At 38.6% G+C, this 21,067-nt stretch overlaps 2 protein-coding genes across 12 annotated transcripts in view; both read right to left on the reverse strand.

The window, feature by feature from the left end:
• The window catches only part of LOC127415761 (centrosomal protein 43-like), a 31,727-nt gene extending 27,301 nt beyond the window's left edge, over nt 1–4,426 (reverse strand). For all 8 annotated transcript variants that reach the window (XR_007892990.1, XM_051654645.1, XM_051654641.1 and 5 more), the window contains exon 1: nt 4,318–4,426. Coding sequence is in view for 7 of the 8 variants with exons in the window: in XM_051654645.1 (XP_051510605.1) it covers nt 4,318–4,401 (84 nt within the window). In the remaining variant the exon portion in view is untranslated. The remainder of the gene's footprint in view (nt 1–4,317) is intronic.
• Nucleotides 4,427–17,945: 13,519 nt separating this feature from the next.
• The window catches only part of LOC127415759 (myelin transcription factor 1-like protein), an 81,846-nt gene continuing 78,724 nt past the window's right edge, over nt 17,946–21,067 (reverse strand). For all 4 annotated transcript variants that reach the window (XM_051654637.1, XM_051654639.1, XM_051654636.1 and 1 more), the window contains one exon: nt 17,946–20,809. In XM_051654637.1, coding sequence (XP_051510597.1) covers nt 20,669–20,809 — 141 coding nt within the window. In that variant the 3' untranslated portion in view covers nt 17,946–20,668. The remainder of the gene's footprint in view (nt 20,810–21,067) is intronic.

Here is a 21,067-nt window from a genome sequence, read left to right on the forward strand (position 1 = left end):
TGCTGTACAGAAGCTCTGTTGGTTTTGGTTTAGATCTGTATTTGTATCTGTTTCTTTGCTCAAAATAGTGCATTTGCTTGCATATACTGAATGTCTCATCCGAGAGGAGGATGTGAGATTATGTCCGTAACATGCCCACACGAATACCTCACATGAGAGAACACGTGAACTCAGCACTCTCGTGAAGCTTACCGGAAGCAATGATTTTTAGCTATAAAGTACTTAAATGTTGATCTTTTTCGCACCAAAAGGGATTGTATGGCTTTAGAAGACATTAATTTAACCGCTGGAGTTGTGTCAATGAAGTTTATGCTGACTGTCTGTGATTTTTCGAACTTCAAAAATCTGATCACCATACACTTGTATTTTAAGGATCAACTGAGCTAAGATATTTTTCTGGTGAAGAAAGTCATGCACACCTGTAGAACACAAACGAAGATTTTTAAAAGAACATCTCAGCCCTGTAGCTGATGCAAGTGAATGGTGGCCAGACTTTTGAAGCTCCAATAAGCAGATAAAGGCAGCATTAAAGTAATCCATTCAACTCCACTACATTAATCAAACTCTTCTGATTTGATCCAAAGTGTTTAGTGTGAGAACAGACCAAAATATAACTCCTTTTTCACTGCACATCTTGCCACTGCAGTCTCTAAGAGCGATCATGATTTCAAGCTAAATTACACATCCTAGTACTTGACGCATGCGCAGAGCACTAGATGGCACTATAGGAAGTGTAATCGTGCTTGAAATCATGATCGCCAAGGAGACTGTTGTCAAGATTTATAGTGAAAAGAACTTACAATTTGGTCTGTTCTCACCCAAACCCGAATGAATTGCTTTAGATGGCAATGATTTAACCACGGGAGTCTTATAGATTACTTTAATGCTGCCTTTATCTGCCTTTTGGAGCTTCAAAGGTCTGGCCACCATTCACTGAATTGACCTACAAAGGTGAGATATTCATCTAAAAATCTTTTTTTTGTGTGTTCTGCAGAAGAAAGTTATACACATCTGAGATGGTTTGAGGGAGAGTAAATGATGAGAGAATTTTCAGTTTTGGTTGAACTAACCTTTTAAACTTGTGTCTTCAATTTGTGTCTTTTTGAAGCATGTTGCAATAATCTGATTTGAAATGAGTGTATAAAAAAAACAATTAAATTCACAAGGTAAAATGTCAAATAATGTGCAGTTGTAATGCTTTCAATATACAGTGCATCCGGAAAGTATTCACAGTGCTTCACTTTTTCCACATTTTGTTATGTTACAGCCTTATTCCAAAATGGATTAAATTCATTATTTTCCTCAAAATTCTACAAAAAATATCCCATAATGACAACATGAAAGAAGTTTGTTTGAAACCTATGCAAATGTTTTAAAAAGAAAAAAAAAGAAATCACATGTACATAAGTATTCACAGCCTTTGCTCAATACTTTGTTGAAGCACCTTTGGCACCAATTACAGCCTCAAGTCTTTTTGAGTATGATGCTACAAACTTGGCACACCTATTTTTGGGCAGTTTCTCCCATTCTTCTTTGCAGGACCTCTCAAGCTCCATCAGGTTGGATGGGGAGCGTCGGTGCACAGCCATTTTCAGATCTCTCCAGAGATGTTCAATCGGGTTCAAGTCTGGGCTCTGGCTGGGCCACTCAAGGACATTCACAGAGCTGTCCTGTAGCCACTCCTTTGTTATCTTGGCTGTGTGCTTAGGGTCGTTGTCCTGTTGGAAGATGAACCTTCGCCCCAGTCTGAGGTCCAGAGCGCTCTGGAGCAGGTTTTCATCAAGGATGTCTCTGTACATTGCTGCATTCATCTTTCCCTCGATCATGACTAGTCTCTCAGTTCCTGCCGCTGAAAAAAATCCCCACAGCATGATGCTGCCACCACCATGCTTCACTGTAGGGATGGTTTTGGCCAGGTGATGAGCGGTGCCTGGTTTCCTCCAGACATGACGCTTGCCATTCAGGCCAAAGAGTTCAATCTTTGTTTCATCAGACTAGAGAATTTTGTTTCTCATGGTCTGAGAGTTCTTCAGGTGCCTTTTGGCAAACTCCAGGTGGGCAGTCATGTGCCTTTTACTGAGGAGTGGCTTCCGTCTGGCCACTCTACCATACAGGCCTGATTGGTGGAGTGCTGCAGAGATGGTTGTTCTTCTGGAAGGTTCTCCTCTCTCCACAGAGATATGCTGGAGCTCTGTCAGAGTGACCATTGGGTTCTTGGTCACCTCCCTGACTAAGGCCCTTCTCCCCTGATCACTCAGTTTGGCCGGGCGGCCAGCTCTAGGAAGAGTCCTGGTGGTTCCAAACTTCTTCCATTTACGGATGATGGAGGCCACTGTGCTCATTGGGACCTTCAATGTTGCAGACATTTTTCTGTACCCTTCCCCAGATCTGTGCCTCGATACAATCCTGTCTCGGAGGTCTACAGACAATTCCTTGGACTTCATGGCTTGGTTTGTGCTCTGACATGCACTGTTAACTGTGGGACCTTATATAGACAGGTGTGTGCCTTTCCAAATCATGTCAAATCAACTGAATTTACCACAGGTGGACTCCAATCAAGTTGTAGAAACATCTCAAGGATGATCAGTGGAAACAGGATGCACCTGAGCTCAATTTTGAGTGTCATGGCAAAGGCTGTGAATACTTCTGTACATGTGATTTTTTTTTCGTTTTTTATTTTTAATAAATTTGCAAAGATTTCAAACAAACTACTTTCACATTGTCATTATGGGGTATTGTTTGTAGAATTCTGAGGAAAATAATGAATTTAATCAATTTTGGAATAAGGCTGTAACATAACAAAATGTGGAAAAAGTGAAGCGCTGTGAATACTTTCCGGATGCACTGTAGCACAGGGTGAATTAAGTTTGTACACCTGTGGTTATTCTTTGAAATTCATAAATATTTAAGTGTGACTCAAGTGTCCAAAAACTTATTGGTGCCACTGTATATCCACATGTACACAGGGTTGGGAGGGTTACTTTTTAAATGTATTCCACTACAGATTACATGCTGTAAAATGTAATTTGTAATGTATTCCGTAATATTACTCAAGCTCAGTAACGTATTTTAAATACTTTGGATTACTTCTACAGCACTGGTAGATTTTTTCACTTGTTTTGACTATAAAAACTCTGCCAGTACAGTAAGCCAATCTACACATGTTAAAAATACATTCTCTGAAAAACCTAAATATCTTCTGCAGTGTTGTTTCTAAAACAAGATAAATCAAACAGATCTTGTTTTAAGGATTTTTAGATATTTTTACAGGAAAACAATACAAAAATTATCAAGAATACAATTTTTGCCGTAATATCAAAGGTCTTACTAAAAAAAAAATAAAAAATAAAAATATGATCCAACTTGAATTTTCTTGATAAAAAAAAATATGATCGTGCCTGGTAACATGTGCATGTAAAATGGCTAGAAACTGCATTTTATCTTAGCGTAATGTTGACAATTTACACAAGGTTTATTTCTATTTCTTGTGCTCCAAACTTACTTCAAACTTTCTTCTCTGTCTGCTCGTATGAATGTAACACATCATAAGAAAGTGTTTCACCGCTGTTCAAATGCACTTTCGATCACATCATTTATATGTATAAATGTTTTCCATCTGAAAGGACTAAATATTAAATGAAACTAATGACAATAAAATGCAAAGTAATCTCTTCAGTAATCAAAATACTTTTTGAATGTAACTGTATTCTAAATACCAATTATTTAAATTGTAACTGTAGTGGAATACAGTTACTTATATTTTGTATTTTAAATACGTAATCCCGTTATTCCCCAATGTACATAAAATGGTAATGACATTCATCGTTAATCACAACAAAGCACTAGGCTATATTACAGGTTCACATGCTAGATCAATTAAGGCCTGATCGTTTTAGGTGACTAAACCATAATCTACTCTCAACACCTGTGAGTCACACACACAGCTTGGTAAAAAATAAGATAAATCCAGACTACAGAATTTGGCTGGTTAACTACAACAAAGCCTGCTTCGCTGGTTACCTACATGCGCATAACGTTAGTACAACTGAATTAAACAATTACACTGTAAAAGTCTAAGAGGAAGAAGTCTTACCTTAACTGTTGTGTGGGAAAATAAATTATATAAAGGACACTTTTATAACGTAATGTTGACACAACAGTGGCTGTTGTGCATTTGTTATCCATAACAACATTAGCACCATCATGCTATGCTAACTAACATTCATTTTAGAAAACCAATTAAACACGCTACATGAGAGGGCGGATTACAGACTCATAAAATTTAAAACGCGTTACGAAACAAGCAGACAAAAATACCTTGATTTTATTCAAAACACCACTGTTTTCCAAGTTTTGGATCAGCAGGTCTCTAAGTTCCGTGTCCTCCTCTGTCGCAGACATCTTCAGTTTGTGTCATGTGACCACATGTGGACCACCTGGGTCGTGTCTAGAAGAGATCCATCTTTCTTCAATCTCGTGAGATTCTACAGATTATACACGGCGTTTGAAGTCGTACAGCAACGATGAGCGCTAGTTAAATATTATTTTAAACTGTTTAAACTGTCTGTTTTGATAATCAAATCAAGCTCTAAAATAAATATTTCACATAATACATTTGATAACTTCATCTCTATTGTAGGTTATGCTATACTGTCAGTCAGTGAAGCGTGGTCGCTAGGGCGTTGCTAGGCAGCTGCTAAGGTGTTCTGGGTGGTCGCCAGGGCGTTGCTAGGTTGTTGCTAGATGGTTGCTAGGGTGTTCTGTGTGGTCGCTAAGGTGTTGTTAGGTGGTTGCTAGGGTGTTCTGGGAGATCGCTAAGGTGTTGCTAGGGTATTCTGGGTTGTCTCTAGGGCATTGCTAGGCAGTTGCTAGGGTGTTCTGGGTGGTCGCTGTAGTGTTGCTAGGCAGTTGCTAGGGTGTTCTGGGTGGTTGCTAGGGCGTTGCTAGACGGATGCCAGGGTGTTCTGGGTGGTTGCTATGGCATTGCTAGGTGGTTGCTAGGGTGTTCTGGGTGGTTGCTAATGCGTTACTGGGGTGTTCTGGGTGGTCACTAGGGTGTTGCTAGGCGGTTGCTAGAGTGTTCTGGGTGGTTGCTAAGGTGTTGCTAAGCTGTTGCTAGAGTGTGTTCAGGGTGGTCGCTAGGCGGTTGCTAGGCAGTTGTTAAAGTGTTCTTGGTGGTCGCTATGACATTGCTAGGTGGTTGCTAGGCAGTTGCTAAGGTGTTCTGGTGGTCGTTGGGGCATTGCTAGGCGTTTGCTAGGGTGTTCTGTGTGGTTGCTAGGGCGTTGCTAAGCAGTTGCTTGGGTGTTTGGACGCTAGGGTGTTGCTAGGCGGTTGCTAGGGTGTTCTGGGTGGTTGCTAAGGCATTGCTAAATGGTTGCTAGAGTGTTCTGGGTGGTCACTAAGGCGTTGCTAGGCTGTTACAGTGTGTTTTATGCATATAAAATGAAATAGTCATGCTTTTGCCACCATTGAAGCAAGTTGGGTCAGGATGACCAGCTAGAAGGGAGAAGGTGGTGACGTAACTAGGGGGGCATAAGAGGATTTTATTGGATGAAGAGGCCAACGCCCAAAGAGATAAGGAGAACAGAAACTGTATCAAATATGCATGTTCTAAAGTGTAATTTTTTATGCCTCATGGACCACCTCAGCTTTGTTACTCTGTAATAAAAGTCTATTTTTGGAATCAGAACTTTGCATCTCTGAGAAATCTTTGACTCGACTGCAGTTCGATTGCTGTTTTGGGGAATCTGCCACGACACCGGCAGGGTTGCCCTTTTTCCCCATTATTGTTCTGTCTTGCCCTGGAACCATTAGCAGCCACGATAAGAAAGGAGGATGATTTTCCAGGGGTGGTGGCAGGAGGTGTGGCACATAAGCTTTTGCTTTACGCAGATTATATTTTATTATTCATCTCCGACCCTACTAGATCTATGCCTTGCCTCCACAGAATTATTAATTCCTTTTCTAATTTCTCAGGATACAGAGTTAATTGGTCTAAATCCGAAGCTTTGGCTCTGACAGCGTACTGCCCAGTAACGGCTTTACAGCCGGGCGCCTTCCAGTGGCCCAAACAGGGCATTAAGTATTTGGGCATTTTATTCCCAGCAAATTTGTGTGATTTAGTTAGAGTTAATTTTGACCCTTTAATAAAAAGGTTTTCGAGCGATGTGGGCAGGTGGGTTTCATTGCATTTATCTATGATTGGGAAGGTTAAAGAGCACCTATTATGGTTTTTCAAATATTACCTTTCATATAGTGTGTTATATAGCTGTTTGTGAATGTAAAAAAGTCTGCAAATTTTCAAAAATCAAAGTGCACGACAAATGGAGTTATTGACTCCCAAAAGAAAGAACCGATTCTGAACACCTGAAACGAGTCATTAGTAATTCCAGACTTACGTCCTGTACTAACCTACGTAATTTGGTAACAAAAAACCTGCCTCTGGTCTTCATTGGTTGTTCGCGAACAGCTTTGACCCGCCCTCAAACACTACACTAAGCGGTAGACCAATCACAACAGACTGGGACATCTGACCAATCAGAGCAGAGCAGGCTCTCTGAAAGGAGGAGTTTAGAATGAATCCTTTAGAATGGATCACTGAACAAGTTGTTTTTGACACTGGAAAAAAAAAGGTAATGCTGCAATTTAAATTATGAGCAAATTAATGTGTTTTTTGACCTTGGATGCATGTAAATCTATTGTATGAGACCTTTAATACAAAATTAGGCACATTTAAAAACCATAATAGGTGCTCTTTAATATTATTAAAATTAATTGTATTCCAAAATTCAACTACCTACAACAATCTCTCCCTATAGATGTCCCCCTCTCTTATTTCAAACCATTTGATTGCATAGTAGGTAGTGAAGTCCTTCATTTGGAATGGTAAACATCCTTGGATTACATTTCAGTAAGTTGCATAGGCCGAATGTCAAAGGTGGGCTAGGCCTACCCAAGATTTTGTTTTTTATTATTATACATTCGGTCTCAGACATTTGGATCATTGGTCGCTTCCACCTGAGAGAGCCACTCACTGGTTTTGTATTGAACAGGAAGTTCTTTCCCCTATTTCGCCATTGCAAAGCCTTTCTATCTAACTAACCAGAGAAGTTAAGTTACACCCCGTTATCTTGCATTTTCACGCGGTATGGACAAAAGTGTCCAGAGTGTTTAATTAGGACATTTATTTAAATGTTGCCTTGAGCATATAGCTGAACCCAACATTATGTATTAATAAGTCCCCTTTCTGCTGGACAGAGTGGATTGTGAAAGAGGTTAATACATTCGGTGACCTATATGAGAGTGGAGTGTTAAGATCCTTTGAAAATATGGTTCAACATTTTGGGATTCCCAGGTCTCAATTCTTCAGGTATTTACAGCTGTGCCACCTGCTTTGTACTATTTTTGGGAGTAGCATACACCCCCCTAAAGCGGCAGATACTCTGGGAGTGGTGATTACTGCTTTTGGAAAAGGTCATGAGGCATCAGTGTATTACTCCCTGCTAATTCAGAGTCTGGGGGATGGAGATTCTCTCAAGAGATTACGGGAGAAAGATTTTAACTTGGTATTGGAGGAGGGAGTGTGGGCTAGGATTCTAAAAAACATCAAGTCTACATCTAGAGATGCAATTTAAGATTTTACACCGATTCTATTGGACCCCCTCTAGATTGTATAGGCTTGGTCTTAAAAACACACCCACCTGCTGGCGATGCCAATCAGAAGATGGGGACACAACCCATGTTTTTTGGGGATGTGTTAAGATACAAGAATTTTGGTTGAGGGTTCAGAGATTTGTGTGTGACACAATTTTCATTTTGCCCCAAACTCTTTATTTTAGGCGATGGGGCGGTCATTAATATAGGGGATAAGTACATAAAAAATTGGGTCCTAGCCAGTGTTATGATCAGCAGACAGGTCATCCATAGGGGATGGAAGTCGGCTGGAGAGCCCTCATTTCAGGAGTGGTGCACAGAGATGGGCAGGGTGGCGGCATTTGAGGAGGTGTCGTATAGAAGGCTAGGCAACTGGGAGTTGTTTGAACAAAAGTGGGGCAGCTATTTGGCATTTTTGGAGGGCTTTTGGGAAGGGACAGTGGAGAGGGACTTATTGTTTTAAATGTGTGTGTTTATTATTATTATTTCTTATATATATTTATTTATTTTTTTATCTGAGTGTGTACTTGGGCTTGGCCACAGGGATGTTTGTTGGGGGTCGGGGTGGGGTTGTGGATTGGGAGGGGGGAAGGGAAATAATGGGGTTTAATGGGGATAATGGTTAACTCTGTTCATGAATGTTTTGCTTTTGTTATGTGTCATGCTTGAGGAGCAACCAATAAAAATGTTAATCTGAAAACATTTTGCTAGAAGCTGGCGCGACATGCGTTGACGGTGTTTGTGTAATTGCATATTCCTATATGTTAGCTATTATTCAAAATATTTGTTTGAAATTTCAGCACAATGTTTGAAATCATGTTAGGTGCCGTTCACATGCTGGAATGCATTATTGTTGCACTAAAACTACACGCAGCACCACAAAAGAGCAAAACGTAGGTGTCTTAACTCGACAGTTTAGCTTCTTTTTAACTTGACATGGTGTCTAAAAATGCGAACAAGCCGTCAAAAGACGTCCATCTAGCGCATGTTTACATTGAAATCAATTATAAAACAGCGCGGAAAGACACAAAAACGCGCTCAATGTGAACGGCCCCTCAGTGTAAGACTAGAGTTCTTTAGAAAATTTTGATAGCACTTGCCTGTTATTTATTCATTGCTACTGCACATTTTAGATTTTAGAGTATAACATCATCAAAACTAAGAAGTAACACAAAAGTATGGAAATTATACAGTGACCAAAAAAAATTAAATTAGAAACATCTTATATTTTAACTTCTTCAGTGTAGCCTTTTGTCTATTCCTGCTCTGCACACTCAACTTCAGGTGCATCCTGGAATGCTTTTTAAACAGTATTGAATGATTTCATATGCTGGACAGTTGTTGGCTACTTTTCTTAAAAAAATAATAAATAAAAAAATAAATAAAAAATTTTATATATATATATATATATATATATATATATATATATATATATATATATATATATATATATATATATATATAATTTTTTTTTTTTTTTTTTTTTTTTTTTTTTAAGAAAAGTAGCCAACAACTGTCCAGCATATGAAATCATTCAATACATTCAATATATATATATATATATATATATATATATATATATATATATATATATATATATATATATATATATATATATATATACACTATTAAATAAATAAATAAAAGGTTTATATAGACATCTATAATAATAAGATTATGAGAAACAAACTTGGTCAGTGTCCTTTGGACTTGTAGTAAAGGCTATATTTATTTTATATTTATATGTTCTTGACATTAAGTTTATTTACTAAATTTTACTATTTTTTTATTTGATTTGTATTGTATCTTGCTATGTTTTGCTATTGCTGTAGATAAATCTAGGTTTCAAGTTTTTAGTTTTTTAAGTTTGTAAGCTTAAAGTAACCATTTATTAAATGTTTTTTATTGATTCCATCAACAAGACAAACACAACATAAAATACGGAATCAGTTATATAAATTAAACCCCTCCCCCCGAACCCCCACCCCCCCGCAACCTGACACAAACATGCACTATAGTGGTCACTTACAATTATAACATAAACATTTAATTAAAAATGAAAAAACCTAAAAAAATATATACTTTCAAAAAACAAGAATGCACATACACATCAAACTACAAATTAAAAATCCCTCTCCACTGCCCCTCTCTGAGAACCCTCAAAAAAAGCCAAATATCCACCCCACTTCCTATTGAACAAATCCCATTTTCCCAACCTTCTAAAAATCGCCGCCTCAAATGCTGCCACCTCACCCATCTCCCCGCACCACTCCCGAAACAAGGGTGCCCAGCCATCTTCCACCCCCTAAGAATAATTAGTCTGCCAACTTTTTATGTGGCTATCCCCAAAATGAATGACCGCCCCATCACCTAAGATGCAGAGTCTGGGGCAAAATGAAAATTGTGTGTCCAATACGTCACACATAAATCTCTGAACCCTCAACCAAATTCTGAATTGCATCGCCAGCAGGTGGGTGTGTCTTTAAGACCAAGTCTATACAATCTAGAGGGTGTCCAATATAATCGATGCAAAATCTTAAATTGCATCAGATGCACCCTTGAATCTCTTGACGTTTTTTAGAATCCTAGCCCACACTCCCTCCTCCAATACCAAGTTTAAATCTCTCTCCCATAATCTCTTGAGAGAAGTTGAAGCTCCATCCCCAGACTCTGAAATAACAGGGAGTAATACACTGATGCCTCATGACCTTTTCCAAAAGCAGTAATCACCACTTCTAGAGTATCTGCCCCTTTAGGGGGGTGTATGCTACTCCTAAAAATAGTACAGAGCAGGTGGCGCAGCTGTAAATACCTAAAGAACTAAGATCTGGGAATCCTGAAATGTTGGACCATATTTTCAAACGATCTCAACATAGTTCACCGAGCATATTAACCTCCCTCACAATTCACTCTGACCAGCAGAAAGGGGACTTATTAATACATAATTTTGGGTTTAGCCATATGCTCGAGGCAACATTTAAATAAATGTCTGAATTAAACACTCTGGACACTTTTGACCATACCGCGTGCAAATGCGATTTAACAGGGTGTGACTTAACTTCTCCGGTTAGTTTAATAGAAAGGCTTTGCAATGGCAAAATAGGGGCAAGAACTTCCTGTTGAATACCAAACCAGGGAGGGGCTCTCTCAGGTGGAAGCGACCAATGATCCAAATGTCTGAGACCAAATGCATAATAATAAAACAAAATCTTGGGTAGGCCGAGCCCACCTTTGTCAACCGGCCTATGTAACTTATTGAAATGTAATCTGGGACACTTAACATTCCAAATGAAGGATGTCACTATGCTATCAAATTGTTTGAAATAAGAGAGGGGGACATCTACAGGGAGAGACTGTAGCAGGTAGTTGAATTTTGGAATACAATTCATTTTAATAACATTAACCTTCCCAATCATAGATAAAAGTAATGAAGCCCACCTGCCCACATCACTCGAAAACCTTTTTATTAAGGGGTCAGAATTAACTCTAACTAAATCACACAAATTTGCTGGGAATAAAATGCCCAAATATTTAATGCCCTCTTTGGGCCACTGGAAAGCGCCCAGCTGAAAAGCTGTTACTGGGCAGTATGCTGTCAGAGCCAAAGCTTCGGATTTAGACCAATTGACTCTGTATCCTAAGAACTTAGAAAAGGAATTAATAATTCTGTGGGGGCAAGGCATAGATCTAGTGGGGTCGGAGACGAATAATAAAATATAATCTGCGTAAAGCAAAAGCTTATGTGCCATACCTCCTGCCATCACCCCTGGAAAATCATCTTACCCTCTTATTGTGGCTGCTAATGGTTCCAGGGGAAGACAGAACAATAATGGGGAAAGAGGGCAACCCTGCCGGGTGCCCCTGCCCAGAGTAAAATAATCTGAAATTAATCAATTTGTTAGTACGGCCGCTACCAGGTGTCTATAAAGTAACTTAATCCATCCAATAAAAGTCTTCCTGAACCCATATATTTCCAAAATCTTAAAAAGATAATCCCATTCTACCATATCAAACGCCTTTTCGGCGTCAAGTGATTTGGCAGCGACCGGAGTCTGATTATTCGCCACTGACATCATGATATTGATTAGATACCTGATGTTATCAGAAGAGTTGCGGCCCTGAATGAACCCACCTGATCTGTATGTATAAGAGATGTCATTACTTAATCAGTTAGCCAAAATTTTTGACAAAATTTAAACGTCTAGCTGAATCAAGGAAATTGGACGGTAACTCTTACACTCACTTGGATCTTTCTCCTTTTTAAGAATCAGACTGATCCAGGCTTGTGTCATGGTTGGAGGAAGCTTTCCATTCCTTAATGATTCTGTATCAACGTATAACAAAAGTGGAGCCAATTCTGTAGCATAAGATCTAAAAAACTCAGCGGCAAAGCCATCTGGCCCTGGAGCCTTGCCTGTAGGCAAGACCTTGATTACCTCGCCAAGCTCCTCCAAGGTTATCTCAGAATCAAGAGAAGTTTTGTGCTCAGCCATCAGCTTAGGGAGTTCTAATGGTTCCACAAAGTTTCTAATATCTTCATCGGTGGACAAAGATGTGGAACTATAAAGATCAAGATAGAATTCTTTAAAAGCATTATTAATATCAATGGCAGAGGTAAATGTTTCACCACCAGCAGATTTCACTGAGGGAATGGTAGAAAAAGATTCTCTCTGCTTTATATATCTAGCTAAAAGTGTCCCTGCTTTGTCTGCTGACTCAAAGTATGACTGCCTTGCCTGAATAGCCAAAATTCCACCTTCCATGACAAAATAGCATTATATGTGTATTTCAGTCGGGTCAATTCTCTGAGGCCATCAGACGACAATCGGCGCTTCAGCTCTGCCTTGGCATTTTTTTGTCATTAACAATTTTTATTGATTCCACACTCAAATCAACACAAACAGCACATGAAAACATGGAATTGGATTTAGACCAATTAACTCTGTATCCCAAAAATTTAGGGATTTGATCATTCTGTGGAGGCAAGGCATAGATCTAGTGGGGTTGGAGACGAATAATAAAATATCATCTGCGTAAAGCAAAAGCGTATGTGCCACACCTCCCGCCACTACCCCTGGAAAATCATCCCCCTTTCTTATTGCGGCTGCTAATGGTGCCAGAGAAAGACAGAACAATAATGGGGAAAGAGGGCAGCCCTGCCGGTGTCCCTATTCAGAGTCAAATAATCTGAAATTAATCCATTCGTTTGTACTGCCGCTACAGGATGTCTATAAAGTAACTTAATCCAACCAATAAATGTACTCCTGAACCCATACATTTCCAAAATCTTAAAAAGATAATCCCATTCTACCATATCAAACGCCTTGTCGGCGTCAAGTGAGATGGCAGGGACCGGAGACTGATCATTTGCTACTGATCACATGATATTGATGAAATGCCTAATGTTATCAGAACTACGGCCCCGAATAAACCCCACTTGATCTATATGTATAAGAGATGTCATAACTTTACTTAATCGGTTAGCCAAAATTTTTGACAACATTTTTACATCTTAGCTGGATCAGGGAAATTGGATGGTAACTTTTACACTCGCTTGGATCTTTGTCCGTTTTAAGAATCAGACTGATCCGGGCTTGTGTCATGGTTGGGGGAAGCTTTCCATTCTTTAATGATTCTGTACTTCTACAAAAGTGGAGCCAAGTAGCTGTCTGTAGCATAAGATCTTAAAAATTCTGCGGCAAAGCCGTCTGGCCTGGGAGCCTTGCCTGTAGGTAAGGACTTAATTACCTCGTCAAGCTTCTCCAAGGTTATCTCAGAATTTTGCTCAGTTGTCAATTTAAGGAGTTCTAATGGTTCCATAAAATTTCTAACATCTTCATAAGTAGATGAAGACGTGGAGCTATAAAGATCAATATAGAATTCTTTAAAATAATTATTAATATCAATGGCCGAGGTAAAAATTTCACTGAGGGAATGGTAGAAAAAACTCTCCCTGCTTTATATATCTAGCCAAAAGCTTCCCTGCTTTGTCCCCTGACTCAAAGTATGACTGTCTTGCCCTGAATAACCAATACTCCACTTTCCGTGACAAAATAGTATTATATCTGTATTTCAATCGGGTCAATTCTCTGAGGCCATCAAATGACATTCTGCGCTTCAGCTCTGCTTCGGCACTTTTAATATTCCCTCCCAACTCCACGAGTTCTTGAGCTCTGGATTTTTTGGTGAATGAGGCATACTGTATGATCCGACCCCTAAGAAATGCCTTAAGTGCCTCCCAAGCCATGCCCACAGAGGATACTGAAGACCAGTTGGTCTCCATATAAACATTGATTTCAGTCTTTAACATATGTTGGAAATCAGGATTTTGCAAAACTGATACATTAAAGCGCCAAATATAGGATTTCTTTTTCTCTGTGTGTGGCAACATCTCTAAACACACCAGGTCGTGATCTGAGACTAAGATGTTTCCAATTGAGCAATCAACAACAGATGAAATGAGGGATTTAGATATATAAAAAAAATCTATTCTAGAATAAATCTTATGAACTGATTAAAAAAATGTATAGTCCTTACCAGATGGCTTCAGAAGTTGCCAAATATCTACAAGACCAAGATTTTTATGCATCCTGTGAAGCGTTAATGTTGCTCTAGGGGGCTTACACACTTTTGCTTCACTATGATCGAGGACTGAATCCATCAATAGATTAAAGTCTCCTCCCAATATTATATCATGAGGGGTGCCAGAGGCTTGCAACATCCCTTCAGGATCTATAAAAAATCCCTGATCATCAGCATTAGGTGCATAAATATTAGCCAAAATCAACCTTTGCCCCTGAATGTCTGCTAAAACAATAATGACTCTTCCTATTTTATCTTTAATCTGTTTGAGAAATTTTAATTGTAGATGTTTATTTATCAGTGTAATGACTCCCCAGCTCTTATTGAGCCAGCACTAAAGAAACATGCCCACCCCATATCTTCCCAAATTTTTCAGCTTCCTGCAGGGAAAGATGCGTTTCTTGAAGAAACACTATATCATATTTCTTACGCTTAAGAAAATAAATAACCGTCCTTCTTTTTATGGGGTGCCCAAACCCATTCACATTCCACGTGGAGAGAGACAATCCACTCACATTAACATTGGACATTTTGACATGTTAGAAAAAAATAGATTGTGTGTCAAAAATAAAATTATAAAGACCACATTCCCCATTAGTGCAACAATCAAACCCCAAACTTTCCCCAGAACAAAACAAACCGAAAAAAGAAAAACGTGCGCATTAACCCCGCGCATGACAGCGCCAACCGGCGTCCATCCCTCTAAACTCAAACAGTCCATGTACGCGTATGAGAGCCCCCGCAACAACTTTGCCATCAGATTGCTCAAGTCCGGTGTTTCTATACAAATTTTGTGAGGCATAATTACATAACAGAAAATACTCTGTAAAACAAACTCCAGCTAATAGTCAGAATAAAAACAAAGAACGTGTTGATTCATTCACAGATCTGTCTCGAAGGTGTGTTCCTCCACAAAACAAACTCCAGCCTCTAGCGGAACCAGGACACATACACACACACACACACACACACACACACACACACACATACAAAAGGCCGTTAAGTTTCCTCGGACAGTCAAACGAATGTTCAGTGAGCCGGCTGTTCATAAGTGCAGCAGATGACCTAATCCTTCCAATGACCTGCACAGAATACTTCTCAAAACAAACTCCAGCCAATAGGAGACATAAACACAAAGAACGAGCAGATTCATCCACAACTGTCCCGAAGGAGTGTTATTCCTCAAAACAAACTCCAGCCGCTAGGTGGAACCAGCACAAAAAGAAACAAAACAGGTGCCCAGCTTCCCCGGACAGTCAAGTGTATGTTCAGTGAGACAAGCTCATTTGCAGGCAACATGAGAAACACACCATGACTTCCTCAGTCCATCAATTTTATGAAAAACATCGCTTGCTGTGGGCATGCAAATACCCTGCGGCCATCCTTAGTATCCATTCTCAATTTGGCCAGGAATATCAGTGCAAAAGTGATCCTCTGTGAATGCAAAAGTTTCTTGAAGGAGTGTTATTCCACAAAACAAACTCCAGCCACTAGGCGGAACCAACACAAAAAGAAACAAAAAAGGCGTCCAGCTTCCTCAGACAGTCAAGTGTATGTACAGCGAGACAAGCTCACTCGGGGGCGACATGAAAATCACCAGTTGGCTTACTCACCCCATTGTATCTATGAAAGACAATGCTTGCTGGGGAGCTCATGAAATTTGCAGGTAGGTGTCCTTTTTTAAAGGGGGCAGGAGCTCCAAACTGAGAGAACCAGAGATCTTCTATATTTATGTATGATCTCCGCATTTTTACAATTGGAGAGAGCGTAATGTTTGTGGATACCATGCGAATGAATGGGGAGAGCCGTAAACTGACACCTACCTGTCGCAAATTTGTCTGCGTCTTCTCTTATAAAACAGCAATTTTATCGTAGTAAGCTCCATACATAGTTAATTCCAAAAGGATTGTATAGTGTAAAACATGTTGAAGGTTAGCGTACAGGCGGTCAATTCATTAAGGGTTGAGCTGTTTCCTCACAAAAACTGTTTATTCTGCACAACTGAAGCATCTTCTTCATAGACATCCATTGAAAAAGGGCCTCTTGTCTCCTCGCCTGTGTACGCCCATATAATGCCTATGGGATCGCTGCATTTATGCTATTTTATGCTAAGCTCGTTGGCTACAGAATTAAAATAATTAATATTAAAAAGTACAGGTCACAGGTACGTTGCTTGATGATCTTCCTGCACGTTTGCTAATTAACATTCATGAGCCACTGAAAACTATTGCTAGATTTACGTCGCAAGATGCCAGTATAAATCCAAGGCTGTGTCTCGTTTGGAAGGCTGCGTGATAGGTAGGACACATGTCCTCCTTTAAATAAGTCTCGTTTAAACGAGACGGCCTTCATAGGACAAACGGAAACGGAATGTAACATGGTTGCTATGACAGCATGCCACTCTTTAACAAGCGTGAGCACTTTGAGTGAGAAGGGAACAAAGTCCCTCTGGAAGGGAATGGATGAGGTACATTTAAGGAGAGTTATAATGATGTAAAGAGAAAAGAAAATAGATTTTACAGGTGTACTTTTAGTCTAATATTTATTTTAATTATATATTAATATAATTATACATATATACTCTGCACCCATCTACTGAGGTACTTCAACTTGGGAATTAACATTCCTTGCATTTGAACATCATATTTTTTTTTTTAGACATTTCCGTTGAAGCAAAGACTGTCTCGTTTGGAAGGATGTGTTCTCCTGAGGTTGCATTTGTCGGCTGCATACGTCATGGAGGCTGTGTTTCAGAAAAGCGAGTAGGACACTTCGAATGCAGCCTTCAAATGCGACCTTCTTTCAGGGGAATTTGGAGGATGCAGGAGGTGTATTCTTCGTGGGCACTTACAACCCACAATTCTTTGCTTTAACGGAAATGTCTAAAAAAAAAAAAATGATGCCAATATTCCCGCAAATATGATGTTCAAATGAAAGTAATTTTAATTCTCAAGTTGAAGTACCTCAGTAGAAGGGTGCAGAGTATATATTTATAGTTATATTAATATATAATTAAAATAAAGTATTAGACTAAAAGTACACCTGTAAAATCTATTTTCTTTTCTCTTTACATCATTATAACTCTCCTAAAATGTACCTCATCCATTCCCTTCCAGAGGGACTTTGTTCCCTTCTCACTCAAAGTGCTCCCGCTTGTTAAAGAGTGGCGTGTTGTCATAGCAACCATGTTACATTCCATTTCGTTTGTCCTACGAAGGCCTGCTCGTTTAAACGAGACTTGTTTAAAGGAGGACACTCGCTATACTGCAGCCTTCAAAGGACACGTCCTACCTAGCACGCAGCCTTCAAAACGAGACACAAGCCTAAAGAAATGTGGGTTGTGCGTGCCCACGAAGGAGACACCTCGTGCATCCTCCGAATTCTCGTGAAAGAAGGTCGCATTCGAAGGCTGCATTTGGAGTGTCCTACTCGCTTTTCTGAAATGAGACAGCCTCGATGACGTATGCGGCCGACAAATGCGACCTCCGGACGACGCAGCCTTCCAAACGAGACACAGGCGAAATGGCCAAGTCGGCAAATGCAACATAAAAAAATAAATTTAAAAAAAAGTAAGTGCACCTTTCATATGTACTAGGCAGCTTTCTTAAAGTCTTCTTGTCTAAAACACAGCGTAAAACTGCAATGTTTGTTCCCCTAATCTGAACAATGCACAAACGTTCATGAATAAATGGGACATGTGATGTGGCAACGCAAGTTTTATTGAGGAAGAAATGTCAACACCAGCATGATTAAAAATTGTACAAAGTTCACAATTTAAAAAAGAAATATCACTGCAACTTGTGGTCTTAAACACTTAGAGCAAAAAAAAAAAAAAAAAAAAAGAAAGTAGCATGCCAACGGAAATCATGCCATGTGGTTGAAAAATAAAATAGGAGAGAAAAAGATAGCTAAACAGCTTGATAGAGGAAGAGAGCAAGAGACAATAAGAAAGCTATGTTTCTTTATTTTTAATAGAAAATCCTGGTTTAAAATGGTTAATTAAAATCCATTTGAAATGGAAACTTGTAACCTGATGATTTCACAATTATTAATAAGAAAAGTATTCTGCATTCAAGCATGTGACACCATAGATAGTTTTCTATTTAAATAGTCACAGATAACCTTTTGAAGTAGATAGTACAATATGTGCCAACTGAAAATGAGTTGCGGAATTGTGCTTAAAACCCCTTTTCCTGTCAAATCAATGATGATAATGGATGAGAGGATATTGTATTTTGCTGTTAGTGTATTTAAAAGAATTGCTATCTTGGAAATAAGCTGCATACACAAAGCTTTGGGAGAGAGAAAGGATATTACTTAACTGAAGAGTGACTAGCACCATTTGCATGAGATCTCTGAAAACACAATGCTAGCCTTAATATTAGAAAAGAATACATAAATTAGAAACAAACCCTCATGTAGAGCCAGCATCAACCAGAGTCAGTTCTCTCTCTCTCTCTCTCTCACACACACACAAATCACTGAAGTTTCGAACTTTAAAACCCACCACTAAAAATCAGCCCTGTGTGACTTTGCTTGATGCCCCCGCTTGAAAGGGCTTTGACTATATGGAGATGAATGTGGGGTTACCAGACTATGACTGTACATGTCCTTGAAATATTATGGAGTAATATGAACTGGTCGTGTCAGTACACGACCTCCTAAGCGATGGTAATTGTCTACATATTTCTCTAATCTAGACCCGTACCATGTTGCGTTAATATGGTGTGTCCTCGATTAATTATCAAAAAAAGATTCAGTAATATGGTACTTCAATTTCCATGATTCTTAGAGCTTAAAGTGCTGCTGATATCTCATAAACGTGAAAAATAAAGCAATGAAAGTTGATCGCAGATTACCACATATGGCAAGCCGACCTTTTTAAATACTGTATACAACTGATTGGAATTCACTGTTGTAGCTATTATTGTAATATGAGTTTGCATTGTTGACATAGTTGTATTTGTTGTGCACTCGTGACCAGATGAATCTCTACATTATTGTTTTGACAAAATCTACAAGACGTGCTGCTTTACCATGATACAATGATGTATGGATGGTGACATTAACCCTGTATATCCAGCACACTGATAAACTAACATTCACACACAGATTTACTTTCTTCAAAAAACTTTCCACATTTCAAACTTCTGGGCACCTTCTTGGTCTCCTGCAACAAATAAAAACACCAAAACATGGAAACAAAGGTGTCCCTGTGCAAAATCGAACATGAGGAATGTGAACTCATAATGCATTCATACTTTTGGAGTTGATCACCCATGTTTAAACCCTAAAACATGACTGTATTAAAAGATTTATATAAAACTTAATACTTTACATTTAGTAAAAAGATTAATCAGCTTTCTACTATGGTAAGAATAAGAAATTGCATATACCCAAACTTTTGCATCCCATTTCTAAATAAATGATTGATTAGTTATCATATATTGCTGATATTCTATCATACTACCACTAACATTTTACGATCATTTAATTCATGTTGGATTGTCTCCTTGAAATTTTCTGTAGTTATGAGCCACAACCAGCCAGGCATTACATTTAGAGAATGGACTTGGAAAATATTTGAAAAATTATGAAATATTTCTCTCTCAGTCTTGGGATTTACACCAGTGAGTTTCCGTGTCATGATGTTTGCATTCACAACAATGTTTTATTTTTTCTGTTTTCTAAGCTATTCCGAATTAAAAGGGGCAAAAAATAAATAAATTTAAAAAAATAAATAAAATAAAAAAGGGAGAAACCAACCAAACAAACAAGTAAAAATGAACAGAAACAATACACATACTGCATTAGAGTGCCCACACTGACCACTATAAATATGATTTTGAAACCAAAAGACAACGTTTCTCAATATTGCTACAAAATGTAGCCAAAATTTGAACCACAAAAATGTACCACTGTACATCCATTGAACAACCTCCACAGCACATAATTCCCATTAGTTCCATAAAGAAAAGCTCAGTTCTAAGCTGATTGCCTTTACATTCCCTCAGTGTAACCCCTCTGCACCTTTTTTAGATTTAAAATAATGGATGGTTTTTGTTTACAATTAATAAATACATATACACTAAAATGTGCATACATTAGCAGCTATAAACAGTACATCACATTATGTCAGGTCATATGAAAAATGTACAAAACATGAATGTTCCTCAAAACATTTGCCATTGGTAATTGTCATCGTAAAGCAAGGCAACAAATAAGTTATGTAATTTTTTCAAAAGCATAACAGAATAATAAATAATGCCAAATAAATACAATAAATTACAGCAGCAAAAAAATCATACTAGTTATCCATACTTTTACATTATGGGTTTCTTTTGTTTCTTATCAATTACATTTTCGCTTCTCAGCTCTGATCACATGACACCATTACTTGGCCAATAGCTGAGCTCTAGTTTCTGGCAAGCTACACTTGGATGCCTTGAACTGCTTGCTTTATGTTCTCCAAGAGGGCCTTGTTCTCTGGACTCTGGTACTGGTCTTGGTGAGTATACATATCTGTCAAAGTGCTCACATAAGTGTCGAAGTTTTGCTCGTTCATCGGCTCCTGTGGAATAGATCGGAATCATTGGTGGTCGAAAATAAAAGTATAAAAAATCAAGTATGTATGCAAAACGAACATCTATTTGAACAGACAAATAAGACTTAAGACAGAAAGGAAAGGGTAAAGAGGATGTTTTTAGGGAAGAACAAACCCACAAAGCATACTTTAAAGTTTGTCAGCAAAATTTTCTGAAAGTTAAGCTAGGGTTTTGTGGAAAGCATACTTATGCAAATGCAGGGTAAATTCCATAGTTTGTTAAGA

Source organism: Myxocyprinus asiaticus, chromosome 25 (genome assembly GCF_019703515.2).
Source record: "Myxocyprinus asiaticus isolate MX2 ecotype Aquarium Trade chromosome 25, UBuf_Myxa_2, whole genome shotgun sequence".
Taxonomy (NCBI): Eukaryota; Metazoa; Chordata; class Actinopteri; order Cypriniformes; family Catostomidae; genus Myxocyprinus; species Myxocyprinus asiaticus.